The sequence below is a fragment of the Cyprinodon variegatus genome, unplaced genomic scaffold (assembly GCF_000732505.1).
Source record: "Cyprinodon variegatus isolate N-32 unplaced genomic scaffold, C_variegatus-1.0 Scaffold1244, whole genome shotgun sequence".
NCBI lineage: Eukaryota > Metazoa > Chordata > Actinopteri > Cyprinodontiformes > Cyprinodontidae > Cyprinodon > Cyprinodon variegatus.
In genome coordinates, this window is record NW_015151697.1 from 1 (window position 1) to 14,802 (window position 14,802).

At 37.9% G+C, this 14,802-nt stretch overlaps 1 protein-coding gene across 1 annotated transcript; it reads right to left on the reverse strand.

Moving 5' to 3' along the window:
* Positions 1-263: 263 nt before the first annotated feature.
* On the reverse strand, positions 264-10,245 carry LOC107102373 (melanotransferrin-like; the record flags this gene model as incomplete). Its single annotated transcript, XM_015401657.1, has 14 exons — positions 9,807-10,245; positions 9,324-9,478; positions 8,861-8,960; positions 8,078-8,260; positions 7,445-7,601; positions 7,081-7,148; positions 6,818-7,002; positions 4,918-5,083; positions 4,569-4,720; positions 4,387-4,483; positions 4,098-4,292; positions 2,042-2,195; positions 537-604; positions 264-451 (listed from the first exon to the last, which is right to left on the reverse strand). Coding segments are annotated over exons 1-14 (1,917 nt in total), but the record flags the coding sequence as incomplete, so codon positions are not given.
* Between the last annotated feature and the right edge of the window lie 4,557 nt (positions 10,246-14,802).

A 14,802-nucleotide genomic window follows, 5' to 3' on the forward strand; every position in this document is an offset into this window, starting at 1 on the left:
GATTTTTTGAATTTTTACGGAATGACTATGACCTGGATGACTGAGAACCTTCATCAGCTGCATTACTTATACTTTTATACTTTAAGAAGTTTTAAAAATTGTACTTTTACACTTTTACCTGAGTAAAAAGCTGAAGTTGATAGTCTAACTTCTACAAAAGTGTTTTTTAAACAGTAGGATTTCAACTTCTACTTGAGTAATAAACGTTAACACTTTTGACACCTCTGTTTACTTTTATACATGCAATGTTGGAACTTTCTTACCTGTGCACGCTCCAGGAGTCCATAGATGGCATGGATGTTGGTGTTTGGTCGCACCATTACAGCATGAGAGGGAACTCTGGCCAGGTTACACAGCTTGTAATTTGTGACCTCAGCTTTAGCTCCATTGGAACAGAGCAGCTGGAAGTCTTTGGACAAAAGATCTATAGCCCAATTTTCCTTTGAATTCCCTAAAAAAAAAAAACAGCAGCCAGGCAAGTTAATTTCTGAATCCGTTAGACCTGTTTTAAGATGTCTTTAAAGAACTTCTCGTACCATCTGTGTTTTGGAAAACAGTGGAATGTTTGACAAAAGCCACGTCTCCATCCCCACTAGCGAGACACCTAAATGAGTAAATGAAAAAAAAAAAAAGATCTCTTAAGCATCCACATTTGATATTGAAGCAAAGTCTCCATGTCAGTTTTTCTTAAATATAAAGTTCCACAACTAGAATGAGAGCAAAGTCATTCTAAAAATCAGTGAGTAACCATGTAGTTTGTATGAAATATTCTTTACTTTTGTTTATTTCTAAATTTACGTCCAATTCAATAAATGCTGAGACCTGTAGATACTGAATCATTGGGATAACAAAGGTCAGACTGAAGAAGAAAATCTGGTGATAAAGTCCCAGGAGAACATTCAATAATTTGATTTGTTTCAAAAGGTCTAATTTATACTTACTCTCTAAAACTCTCTCTTCTTTCTCATCTTGAAATCTACCATATTTCTTTAACTTTTAGTTATTTTAATAAAATTATTTTTCAACAAAAGAAAACATATTTTTGCTCCTGGAAAAATAATGCTCCTACACAAAATGATGACTCTCAATTCGGCACTTGTATGCATAATCAACACGTTTACATTACATTGCTTACAAATTCAATTTAAAGTAATAACAGAAAACTGCTACTGTGGTTCAACATATTTAGTCAAGTTAAGGTGAGAGCTTTCTGGTGCAAGGCAGGTGCAAAGTACTAATCCTAAATTATAATAATAACACTATTTAACCCATCAGCCAAAAATGGAGAGAATGGCACAAATGTGATCCTTTAAAGACAACTAACAAATACATTTCTCCACTATGAGATAAATAAAATCAATAAATCCATTGTTAAATCAACTAAAGAGACCCACAGCTCAGGTGGGAGCCTTCATTAGAAGAAGGAAAGAAAGCTAATGTTTAAAAGAATCAAACATGAATTGTTCTGCTCAGGTAAGAACACACACACACACACAAAAAAAAAAATAGAATGGTGGCATGATCATTGTGTGTGAATGACTTTCTCCAGAAGAAACAGCAAAACTGGTCAGGATTTATGGGAACTTTAATCTTAATATAGGACATCACTGAGACTTTAAAATGGGGCAAAGGTTCATCCTACAGAAGGTCCACTTTAAACATGTTGTCAGAGCTACAAGAAGAGGCTTTATTTCTTGTGTTTAGCTGCACCAGTAAGTGCCATAAAGGTTGATTGACAGATGGTTGTATGTTATTGACACTGTGGGACTAAATACACTTTTTACTTTTTATTCATGAAACCCTTTTAATGCTCCCTCGTTCTTCCACTGACAAAAATCTTTTGGCAAACATTGTGTTAAAAGCTTATTGAACAATGCCACTGTTTTAACAATTTTACATTCTTTAAAATTACAGCTTATATTTGTTTTTTTGTATGATATTGAGCACAATATAACTTTTAAAAACAGCTACAAAATTAGAAAAACTACAGAAAAGCATGCCATTCTGAAGAGGAAAAACAAAAGGAGATTATATTCAGTACCTGAATGCTCCATCATATCCATCATACAGATCTATTCCTTTTTCACATTTCTTCTGTCCAGAGCTGTCTCCCACACACAGACCACACAGGTTACTGGGGAATCCATCCTGATTGGCACCGGGAACACAACTCTCTTGGAAGAATTTGCCCACAGCTAAGCATCACAGGAGTCATAAAATACAAAGTCATGTTAAGCAGGACACCTCTGGATAATATACACCAGAGATTTTTCATTTAATCCGTGTACTCTAATCCATCTACTCCTTATTGGACTAATTAGTTTCATTTATTTTTTATTGCTTTATTTGGGTCCTTCCCCATCCCCTAATATTTTACATATTTATATTGCACACTATGTATTGTATTGGGGAGGCAAACAAAGTAAGATGCTAAGTATTTGCTAAGGAATGCACAGAGGATGAATGTAGAACATGTCAGTTTTTGCTAAAAGATAGGGATCGTTAGCCCAAGGTTGGGTTAATAAGCCTGAAGGCTAGCCTAGTAAACTAGCCCCACCTGCCAGTGGCCAAAATAATTTTTGCCTGCGAGTTTGTTCTAGCCTCGATCAATGCCCCAGGCTCTAGAACTGGAGGGACAATCACAACGCAGAGATGTGTTTTGAATTTTGGATGCAAAGCAGGCGGGGTCTTGAGGGCATGACTACAGAGTTGCGCAACGCTGGAGAAAGCACAACAAGGAAGATGGCAACAACTATTGAACAGTGGCATGCACTTCGGCAGCAGCAGCTTTCAATAGAGCGCTCCATTGAAAGTTAAAAGTTCTATTTTCTGTTGCTGTTGTTCAATAAAAGTATGTTTTAAGATCATTTGAGGCAAGAATATTATACTTTAAAGCGTCACTATATGGTCCATTTACCGATTTAATGCGTAATTTAAAAAAAAAACACTTTTTTGTTCAGAGGACCGCGGCAACCAGCAAACTTCCAAGGCTAACAGCAGCCAGGGCTAACCGCAGCCCGTCTGCAGCGGGCCTCTCTCGGCATAGTCTTGTGTGAAGGACCGCTAGCTCTGACGGCAGATTTTGACTCAGCTTTGGAATCAGTTTTGGAAGGTTTAGACTTTGGGTTTTTGTTGAAACGTGAGCGGGAAGAGGCCCTACGCTCATTTGCTTTTAAGAAGGACGTATTCGCAGTTCTACCGACAGGCTGTTTGTTAACACTCCCCCACCAGCTTTCTACATCACAGTCAGTTAAGCTCATTGGTCAGAGCGTTTGCCAATAGGCACAGACATGGTTTGAAAAACAAGGGGTTGTTCTCATCAACTATCTTCCGATGTCTCATTCATCAGGGCCAGACTAAATTACACATTTACTGTAATCTCACATTTAGTCTGGTTCAACAGGCTACCTGAAGGCATGACTCTCAGAGTCCCGTCTTTACATCACAGCACTGAATCTTTACATTTGATCTTAAAATCTTTGTATTTGATCACTGCTGCACTTTAAGGAATGGAAATGTCATGAGAGCTGTACAAAATGAAATTTCATTTTGAATACACTGAGTGTATACAAAATGGCAATAAAATTAGTCTAAGTGGGTTCAAGGTTCTACAGACCTCTCCAGAGCTCAGCATATTCCCTCACTACACATCAAATCTGCATTGGAGGCACATCTTCAGCACTTTCCTGTGATCTTTTATTGTTCAGTCATCTCCTACAGTCATCTGTCAGTCCTGTAATTATTCTCTCTGCTCTGACTAATTTCATACTTTGGTCAGATCTCTCCATTCTCTGCACGATTCGCCCTTCTTTGACCTCACCTTACATTGGATTTTGTTATGCAGAGCTATTTTTTTTTTTTTTTTTTTTTGTAAATTTTAAACTTAACAAGTTATTATCATATTTTTGGAACCACCACACAGGGTTTAACATTGTAATGTTTTGATTCACAAACTTCTTCTAAAGGTGGTCAAGTGCTCCGGCAGGGTATAATTTCTTAAGACATTGCTTTTGTTTTGAATAATTCTTTTCTGTTGTCAGCAAGACAGAGTACATGTCATTTCCTATCATTCTTGGCTCCCACACACTCAAACCAACCTTGGGGTATCAGACAGTTTTTGGGGCTAATAAGTCCTTTCTCCATCAGGGTAGATACAGGAATATTCCAGCCAGCAGTGCGACCATAGCCAGTGTGACAGGAGCGACGGCCACGCAAGCTGTCAATATTAGGGATGTCATAACTGCTTTTTTTTACCACTGCAACAGCATAGTACGTGGAACCATCATGGTCATCTACAAAAGAGAAAATCAGGAATTTAAGAGTTTTCAAACACAATAACATGATTCTAAAAAACATGATCATATTTGTTCTTTTCAGACTGTGTACCTGTGTAGCTCTCGGCTGCAGCAGGAACCAGACCATAGTCTTTGCCTGCTGTGTAAATGTACCCTCCATCCAAGGTTATGGCATCAGCGTCATTGTTCTACACAATGAAAGTGAAATTGAGATTATGTTAAACATTTTCCTGTCAATATAATAAGCTAAATCTTTAATTGTAAATCTGTTACTTTGATCTTGGCCATGCAGTCAGTCAGAGAGTCTCCGTAAATACATTGGATGCTGGGGGTCAGACCTTTGTCAGCAAAGGCTTTACCCATATCACCACATTTCTGCTGCTCAGCGCTCGACAAAACACACCATCGAATCGAAGAAGGAATGTCTGAGTAGAAAAACACATAAAAGTGATAGGTTGTTATTTTTTCTCCTCACATTTGCTGCTGTTCTGTTTTGTTTATTTTTATGGATAATAAATTCTTTTTAACTTTCTTGAAACAAATGTTTAAATTAATAAAATCCAATCTCTTAATACTCTGTGCTTTTCAGATTTTTTACATCTTCACATGTTTATTGCCTTACCTGCAGGTGTGCAATCCGTGGCTTTCATGACGTTGTAATAGTTGGTGCCCATCCACCTTATTGGGTCGTCTGACTCTACCCCCTCAAACTTGGTCGTTGATTCAGAGAAAAGAACAGTTCCTCCACCATAATCCGCAGAAGAGAACATGTTGAAGCCTGACTTTGCCTAAAAAAGAAAGGCTACTGTTCAAATACGCACCATTAATAAAGCCTCACAGGAGGGATATATTGACCCCCATGCTTGAATTCTATGAATAATATTTTGGTGTTAAGACTCATTGATATGTGTTTGCAAGATCAAGGTTAACTACCTTTCAGGTAGAACACAGAAGCCCAGCTTTCTAAAAAATTAAAGGGAAGTCCCCCAAGGCTCTACACTAATGATGAGCTTCAAATTTTCTTTAAGCTGTTTCAGGTATCTTCGTGAGAATCAATATTTTTTATAATGAATTCATGTTTTCAGGGACTGATCCTCAATTTCAGATTACATTTGCATTTCTGCACTATAGTAATGTTGTGAGAGAGTATCAAAAAATATATATTTGATTATGTTCCTGGGTGATTGTCTGTCAGAGCTCTCGCTAAACATTGAGTAGCAAAGATGAATGTTTATTTACTTATTAATTAAGACAATTCTTAGTGAAGCTACATTTTCTTCTACATTATATATTTCAGTAGACATTAATACACATGCAGTAGTCATTAATCAAAGGTGTGCCACTTGCACCTCATTATGTGGTTTAGATTAGCTGTGTAATACGGAACACAGTATTGTAGTCTAGTCTTTTGCTCCTGCTGCTTTATATACGGCTCAGCCCAGCTATCGGGGCGAGATCATTGACAACATTTGTTTGAATTTGAGTTTTAGTTGGAGATCATGGCTGATTTCCATAGTTCATGTTCTCGTTCTTAGAGGCCAGTGGTTAGAGAGGCTTTTTAGTCTTGTCTTAGTGTTTACTGATCATATCCTGGCTTTCATCCACTGAGCGTGCCCTGTTCCTATGTTGGCTCAGTGGAGGGAGCTAGTTTAAAGTTCCGTAGTTTTTCTGGTATTGTGTCTTGTTCTGGCTTTCAACTACTGGGCCTGCCTTTTTCTATCTGAGCGTTTCTGCTTGTACTCTCTGTTGGACTCATTGAACCCTGAACTTGCATGAACGCTTTGGGGATTCCTGGAACCCTGGATCTGTCTGTTCCTGTTCTGATTGACACCCCTGGCCGGATTGCCGACTCCTGGATCTCTGAGCCTTCCTGTTCGGAACTGTTTCCCTGACTTGGCTCGGATTAATGCTTGTTCACTGAGGCTGCTGCACCGGGGACACTCTGGGCGACTCCCACCGTATCTCATTGGAAGTCCATCAGCACGATCCTGCCTCATTCGAGAAGATGGAGTGAACTGTTGAACCAGGTAAGTGACCCTCATGGATAATCATCTTTCAGATTATCATGGTCACTTACCTGTGTTTCTCCCTAGCCAGAGTGTCAGTGATGGGCGGTGTTCTGTCTTATTTTGATAAATGTTTTTAACCTTCCCACTGTCTGTCTCGCCTTAAATATTGGGTCCTACATTCTGAGCTTTTATTACACAGCTATCCTTCAGCTGAACTTAAGTTGAAATATAATGTTTTTACTACATGTTTTATTGTTATGCATTAAGATCAACCCTCTAGCTTGTAATTTTTATAATATACTCTTTTAGCCTTGGTTTCTTTAAAATATGTTGTTAGTAATAATGATGAGATATTTTCATCTTGAGGGATATCCTTGTTATTAAGGTTGAATACACAAACCTTGGCATGCTTCAATTTGGTGGCAACTGTTCTCCTCTGCCTTTGTTTTTACTATAGTCCAATTTAAGAATCTAGACAATAATTTGAGTGGGATTAGGGACCATTCAACTTACCAAACCATCATTCAGCATGTTGAGTACCACAGAGGGAGTAATATCTTTGCCAACCACAATGCCGCGAAAGGGGATACGAGCTAGATGGCACCGACTCCAATCAGAGACAGGAGCTCTGGTCCCATCTCTGCACAGCAACTGATAATCTGAAGACTTTAGGGGCAAGGCCCATGCTGGTCCTTTACCTGCAGGACAAATGGCTGGTTAGCGGTCTCATTAATTAATCAAAAACAGTAATAAACGTACAGTTTGTCAGTTATTACCATCAGTGTTTTCTCCAACGGTAGTATGTTTGATGAAAGACACCTCTCCTGCATCTTCTGCCAGACATCTAGAATGAAAACATTAAAGAAGATAGCTGTTGGTATTGAAAAGCAATGTTGTCTTATCTATATGCTTTTGTCCATCCTTCTGTCTGTCTGTCTGTCTGTCTGTCTATCTTTCTGGTTCGATCCCCGCAGCTTCCACTCTGGGTTCCTGAAACCCTTAACCTCACACTACTCCCCGGGCGCCACACAATGGCAGCTCACTGCTCCCCAAGGGGATGGGTTAAATGCAGAGGTACATTTCTCCAATGTGAGATCAATAAAGTTCAATTATTATTATTATTATGAAGGCATGTGCTACCTGAAAGCTCCTTCGTAGCTGTAGTACATCTCTTGCTCACTCATCTCACATTTGTGATTTCCGCTGCCATCTCCCTTGCAAAGCTCACATAGAGAAGGAGGATCACCAGCCTGGTTTGCGCCTGGGATACAGCTCGCTTTGAAGAAATTTGCTACAGCTGATCAAAAACACAAGCAAAAGCATACATGCATGCTGATTATACTGTATATACTGTAGAACTTTATTTTCATTTATTCATTCATTTATTTCATTTGAAAGACCATAAAGTGTATGTTGGGAATTTACAAGCAAAATAAATGTGGTTAATTCACAAGCTTGGGGAAAAAAAACAGTTTTTGGGATTTACTTGCATACAATAGAAAAAAGGAATCAGAAATGTATCTGTATGACAGAAAATTAATCATTGTTACTTTTTTAAATTATATTTTATAAATGCCCTTTCCCCTCCCAAAATTAGCAAAACATTTTGCTCATGGTTTTTTAAATCTTGCTTGCATAGGGAAATGGAGCAAAAATCTGATTGAGGACCTAATGCAATTCTGCAGCTATGATGCAATCCTGTGGCTCATGCCTGCATCATGTTGTATATGTACATAATTTGTCCAAATTAATTTGATTCCTATGGATTGTTACCCTGTGGGATGTTGCAACTCATCACAGACATGTAACCCTGGTCAATGAGGTATCCCAACGGCATCTTCCATCCAGCTGTCCGCCCTTTCCCTGTGTGGCAGCTTTTCTTCCCCGCCAGATTGTTGATCTTTATGGCAGAGTTAGCCGCCTTCACAACAGCAACTGCATAGTAGGAGCTGGTATCTGGTGAAAACCACAGCATATATTGAAACAGTGACCTATAAATGTGCTTGTATATCTTTATCCTATATACTTTTGCTCAGTGGTTCTCTACTCTTATCATCAGAGCAGAGACATATCACTTTTATGATCAAAGTGCAGTAAGGTTTCAAGATGTACCAAGTGCAATACAGATACTACAGTCCAGATATAACAGGTGTTTCAAATAAAAATCTGCCTGCATAAACACTTTTCGACTCACCCAGTTTACCTCCAGTTAATAATTTATCACAATACATTTAATGTGTTACCTTTTTACTGATAAAAAGCATACAGTGTGTTATCAATTTCGTTTGCCTTAACAAATCAGTCAGTCATGATAAGTAAAGATAAACCAAGAAAGATAGAACCATCACAAATATAGCCTCTATTTCAAAGCAAAAAATAAAACTCAAAAACTACAAGTCTATTCAGATTTTGGGGCAGAGCATGAAATTGAAAAAAACAACAACAAAAAAACTAAAACTACAATTACAATTTTTGCATCACATAATGCAACAAAGCTATGAGATTATATATGGGGAACATTATGTAAGAGCAGTTCAGTCAAATGCTGAATCTTACCACCAGCCTTTGATTCGCTTGCAGCCATTTTGAAAGTGGTGGTCTTCATGGCCTCGTAGATGTTAGGGGCAGACATGGACAAGGCGTCGGCTTCTTTATCCTGAAGTGATGAATAGCAAATACCGTATGTCAGGATTTATTATGGTGATATTTTTGTCATCCTCTCATCTTTAGGGGGCATGGATTAACTACATATAAATTCGCACATTTCATAAATTGCATTTAAACATTAGCATTTAACATTTATTTCTCTGTTGTACAAAGGGTATGTTAACATCAGATGGAGTTGAGGCTTTGTTAGTTAATGGTAACCTGGAAATCCAATCAAACGTTTCACTTTCTCATTTTTTCATGAGTTCTCTGCTATGCATTGTGCTTACTGAAAACATGAAAATTGATTTGAGTTTATTTAACATAACTCATAAATTGCAGATTTATGTTATCCATGTTGTGGAAATCCTACCTGTAGTTTCTTAATGCAGCCCTCTACTGTGAGCCCCTTGATGCAGCTGAGGGAGGGACGGATGGAGACTTCAGAGAAAGCCTGGGACATAGCCTGACATTTCCTTTGTTCTTGGTCGGAGACAGTGCACCATCTGATGGTGCTCTGGCCGAACACTGATGATTACAAAAATATTATTCAGTATTTTTTAACTGAACAGGACAGAAAATTTGAAAATGTTCTCAAAACAAACTGCAGCTACTGCAGAAACGGCCACCCATGTATTTTAAATATTAAATTTTTACGTAATTTTTTCAGAAGATACAAAGAAAATTTATACCTATATTTAAATATTCCTTTTTTTGGCTCAGGAATGTTACATGTATTGCTTAGCATATCCAAATAAAATTACAGGATGTTCTCAAAAAGGTGTTCATGAAAAAACATCTACTTATTTAACAGTTGGTGTGTATTTAACTTCTCTTAAAAAAAAACAGTTCTTACCAGCATGCAGTAGTAGGAACAGAGGTCCAACTGTCTTCCACATGGCCATTTTCCTCTCTCGGCTAGATAGAACAGCCTTTTGGTGCTTCTCCACTTTATATGATGACTTCTATGTCAAAGTCCGTCTTTTATCTTCAACGCTCAACTTAAAGTCCTTGAGACAAACCCAGACCAGCTGTTTTTTCTAATTTACAACCCAATCTCCCACAAAATGTAATTCATGGACTTTGTCTGGGTCACTGTAGAGTTTATAAAGTGGACCTAACTACTTTTTCCTAACTGCACTTTTCCCTGACACACCTTTGCAGCTGCCATCTGGCTGCAGGCCAGAACATGGACAGAAGGGCTCTTTTACAGTTCAGCCAGAGCTCTGCTTTCCCGTTACTGTCTCTTCTGCTTTCGTGGTGTTTTTCCATTAATGATGTGGCAAAGGACGGACCAATCCAGCATAGTGGCGATCCTGGTGCCTGACTCACTCTGGCTGCTGAGACAGAAATATAGTCTGTTTACCTGCTACTGTTTCCAGTCAAACTTAGTATTTACACAAAGGGGGTGGGTATGGAGGGGCTGGCTTTGCCTGTATACAGACACACATCATGAGTGATGCATATATCTTTACATCGTCATTAAATATTAAATCAGATGTTATGATCTGAGCTGTAAGTGGATCAGTTGCTCAGTACTTGAGTGACATTTTTTGCACACCACCTTTTTTACTCTTGAGTAATTCTTTATTGTGCTACTTTTTACTTTAACTTCAAAATAACACAATGAAGTAGTGCTACTCTTCCATGTCTGTCTACATGCAGCAGCATTTGCAATAAGATAATTTTAATATTTGCATGTAATTTTGCTTATAGGTCAGTTTTCTATACAACAGGAGAAAATTGAAATGCATTTAAGTATTCCTGATATACCAGACCACAGATACAGCCCTTAGTACAGTACACTCAATCTGGCACCTGGTAAAAGACAACTAAATGGTTAAAAAGTGTTAAAACAAATTAATATTTAATTGTCATAGCCTAATCATAAAGAAATCTGAACTTTAATTTTGTGAGTGATTTGCTTGCAGACATAAATGTATTAACCAAAACAATCAATTGCTTTTAAAATATCTAGCTTAAATGGCAGGGGGCGTTGACCTTAGTCTCTAAGATAGTAATGAAACACCATCCACATACCAAACATCTTTGTTTTGTTTAGATCAAATATATTCAAATCAGATGAACAATAAATAAATGAAGCTCTAGCGGAAGTTCAATTGAAGAAACTCTGACTTACCTCCATCAATCAGAAGCTGATCCGTCTCCAAAGCGAGCCAATCAGCTTCGAACTACTCCACCACGAAGCCCAATCAGCGTCCTGCTTCCACTTTATAAACTCCTTTCAAATCCTCATCCCAGCTGCTATCCTGCAATCGCAATGTCGGATTTCGATTCAGACGACAATTCACCCACCTCCATCCCCTTCTCCGCCATCGCAGCTGAATCGTCCTTCATGACACGACTTCACTTCAACCTCATCAGAGAGTATTAATCCCAGTTGTCACCATCCCTCGTCTCATCGCATTGGTCCGGCAGAAGACCACCATGTTGAGCCCGGTTCTGCCAGAGGTTTCTTCCCAAAGGGGAGTTTTTCCTCTCCACTGTCGCTTCATGCTTGCTCATCATGGACAGTTCACGGTACCTGCATCACCGAGCAGGACCTCTATATCACGAGTCTGAGTGAAGCCCCAGCGTCAGCTCCCTCAGTCTTCTAGTCCCACAATTCTGCTCAGCAGATCACCTTGTCAACCAGCTCAGATCAAACCACCACCAGTTTCAGGCCGGGGGGAACATCCCTATTCTCATTCATCTACTCATGCATGTTAAAGCATAATTCAGCATGAATGTTCCTGCCGAGGTCTGAGCGCCAAAGACTATACTTTCTTATCAATAAATTCTTCTAATTATCTTTTCTCTCTGTGTGAGTTTTTCAGATTGAACTGCTAGTTATTTGACAATAAAAAGTCAGATGTTTGTTCAAAGGTTTCTCATTTAAAGCTACAGTGTTTAACTTTTAGCGACATCTAGCGGTCAGACTGTAGCAACATGAACTTCTCCCCCCCACCGCTTCTCCCCCCCAACAGTACGGCGAGCGTTACGGGACAAAATGTCTTCCACGACGTCCGCATCACCTACCTTCTCAAGTGATGAGGTTTGTTTACATAGCTAATTTTACAGATAGTATTTCATTAGTCTGTGTAGGGTATAGATTTCATGTAGACTTAAGATAATAAATATACCCGTTATTTTTTCTACATCGTTGTGACGTTTTGGCGATCTCGCAATGGCTAGTTTGTTGGCTCTGCGCTGCCGTAGCGCAAAGATGTCTGCCTCCAAGGCTGCAAGACCCGCTCCTATGTAATTATAAATAATGAATTCTAAGGCAAAGCAAATATTAACGTTAAGAGGCTGAGCTCGTAGATGATGATAAATAACATAGTTATGTATAATATATTACATTTCTGACTGTATATCCCTGTAATTATTACACACTGTAGCTTTAAATGAATAAAATAATAAATAAATCTGTCTAAAACTGTCGTATTTAAAAGAGACACACAGGCGCTTAATGTGCATTTATTTAGAAACTGAAGGGTAAGATTCTGTGTATTGCTGCTTTTCTAGATAACAAGGTCAGTATTACTTACTTTCGATGCAGGGAAAGTAAGATGTTTGCATGCAGAACATGTCATGAAAATAGATTTATACAGCTAGACCAAAAAACTGCCTGTATATGCATTTTGTTGCTAGATGTTGTTTAAAGCAGCGGTCCCCAACCACCGGGCAGCGGACCGGTACCGGTCCGTGGGTCATTTGGTACCGGGCCGCACAGAAAAAAAAAAAAATTTTTTTTTCTTTATTTTAAAAAATATAATAAATTGCGGTATTCTCTCCCAGTTACATCAGTCGGTGCATCTGTGCCTCTTGACACAGGTTAATTCAGTTCAAGACTCATCCTATCTATAACATCCTATCTTTGTGAAGCAGGATTTTCTGCAATTACAGCGACCAAAACAAAGCTACGGAGCAGACTGGACATCAGGAGCACACTTCCTCTGTCATTGTCTCCGATTACGCCACGATGGGACCGGCATATTGTTTTATTTTTATGTTGTTTGTATTGTCACTGCTAAAAGTCACTGCTAAAAGACATAGATCTCAGTGAATACAGGCTGAAACCAGTGTCCTAAGCTGGATACTGAAATAAACATGGAGTCCAAGTAGAACAAGTCCATCATGGCAAATATTGAAGTTATGGTTTCTTTCGTTAAATCCCTAATTATCACCAGCTTTCTGTGCTGTAAAAAAAATCAATATGGAAGATATAAGACAGACAATATTAAAGTTGTAAAGATTTTATACAGGATTAAATATTTGTAAATGTGTTTTTCACTAATGGATGAATTTTTACATTAGTACTATGACTTTGGCAACAATATAAAGTTTCACAACAGCTTTTTATCAGTAACCCAGTACTAATCCATTTAGAGAAAGCTTTACCAAATTCAAGCTTTCAATGGTTGCTGATGATTATGAATGGCCAGTTTTTTAGTTCAGGGTAACGTTCAAATGTACTAAAAGAACAAATGTTTTGTACTGTAATATAACAAGTTATGAGCTAATCTCAAAACAGTTGCAGTCCAACCAGAAAACCCTTGAGTGGTGTCTGCTATTATAAATGCCCTGCACTAATTAAACTTACTTGTGTGGATATATGGCTGCAGCCATGTATATTAACTATATGACTTAGATCCATTTAATATTAATTTATGTAGGTTTTAAATGTATAAGGAAGATAGTTACCACCCCCCAAAAATAGATACCCCCTTATTATCCTATTGTTCATGAACTGCTAATAGTGCTGATGTTTTTTATATGCGTTTTGCATTCAAATGACTGCTTCTATCTGTTTGAAGTTGTTTTAAATTTTCTTACTTCTTAAATATTTCAAAAACACTATATATCAGCAGCTTTGGCTGATAAGGTGAATATTTTTCTTTCAGCAATTGACTGTACTATCTGATCAATTCATGTTGACTTGGGAGGCTGCTGCCTATTGTACATGTTCTCCTGTTCTTTCCCAAATGTAGAAAAAAACCATTAGACAGAAGGTCTTTGTAACTCATTTTTCATCCCTCTCTACTAAATAAAAGACATTTTTCAGGGGAGTTATTAGGGGTGTCAGCTAGTCTAGCAATTGATATGTTCCATCTTTCTTTTGGATTAAATATGCTGAAAGTAAAGGGTTTATATTTCTAAAGTATTCTTCCGCACATCACATCATCATTTTAAATGATATATTTCTTTAAAGGCTTGTTACACATCTCTACATGATGTAAAGATCTTAGAAGTTGGGTAAAATATGAAAAGTTCCTAAAAGAAATGTGCTAAATGTGACAGAAATATGACAGTGACTCATAGGTGTCTGACATCAGCTGATTTCCGAATCTGCTGACTTTCTCAAGGCCTCGTTTTTCCTGTAATGAAAGTCTTTATACATCATCCATACTATATTTTTCTCACACTGAGCTCTTAGGTCACGTACAACAGGCCTTGGCTGGCATGTCTGCAATATAACAATAAAACAGCTTTAATTTTAAGACCAAAAAAACTTTTTTATTTTCGTACCCTGAGGAAAAACAGCAGGCTTGTTTTTTTATACTATCAAGATTCTGTCTGACATTAGTTTATGGCAGGATGTGTAATGTTTCTTTATCACAGGGTTCTGGGCTATTTGAACACAAGAACTCAATGAACTCAAGTGTGATTTTTATGAACCTTGGACATGGTACAGTATAAGGACAAAGTTAAAAGAAGAGCCATGATATCTAACTGCAGACATATTTTGATTAATAATAATTTAAATACAAAGCTTATAACTTGAAAATCTTTTAAAATATTTTTTTTTTAATGGAAGTTACTTGTGCCTTCTGGCTGAAACACTTAGA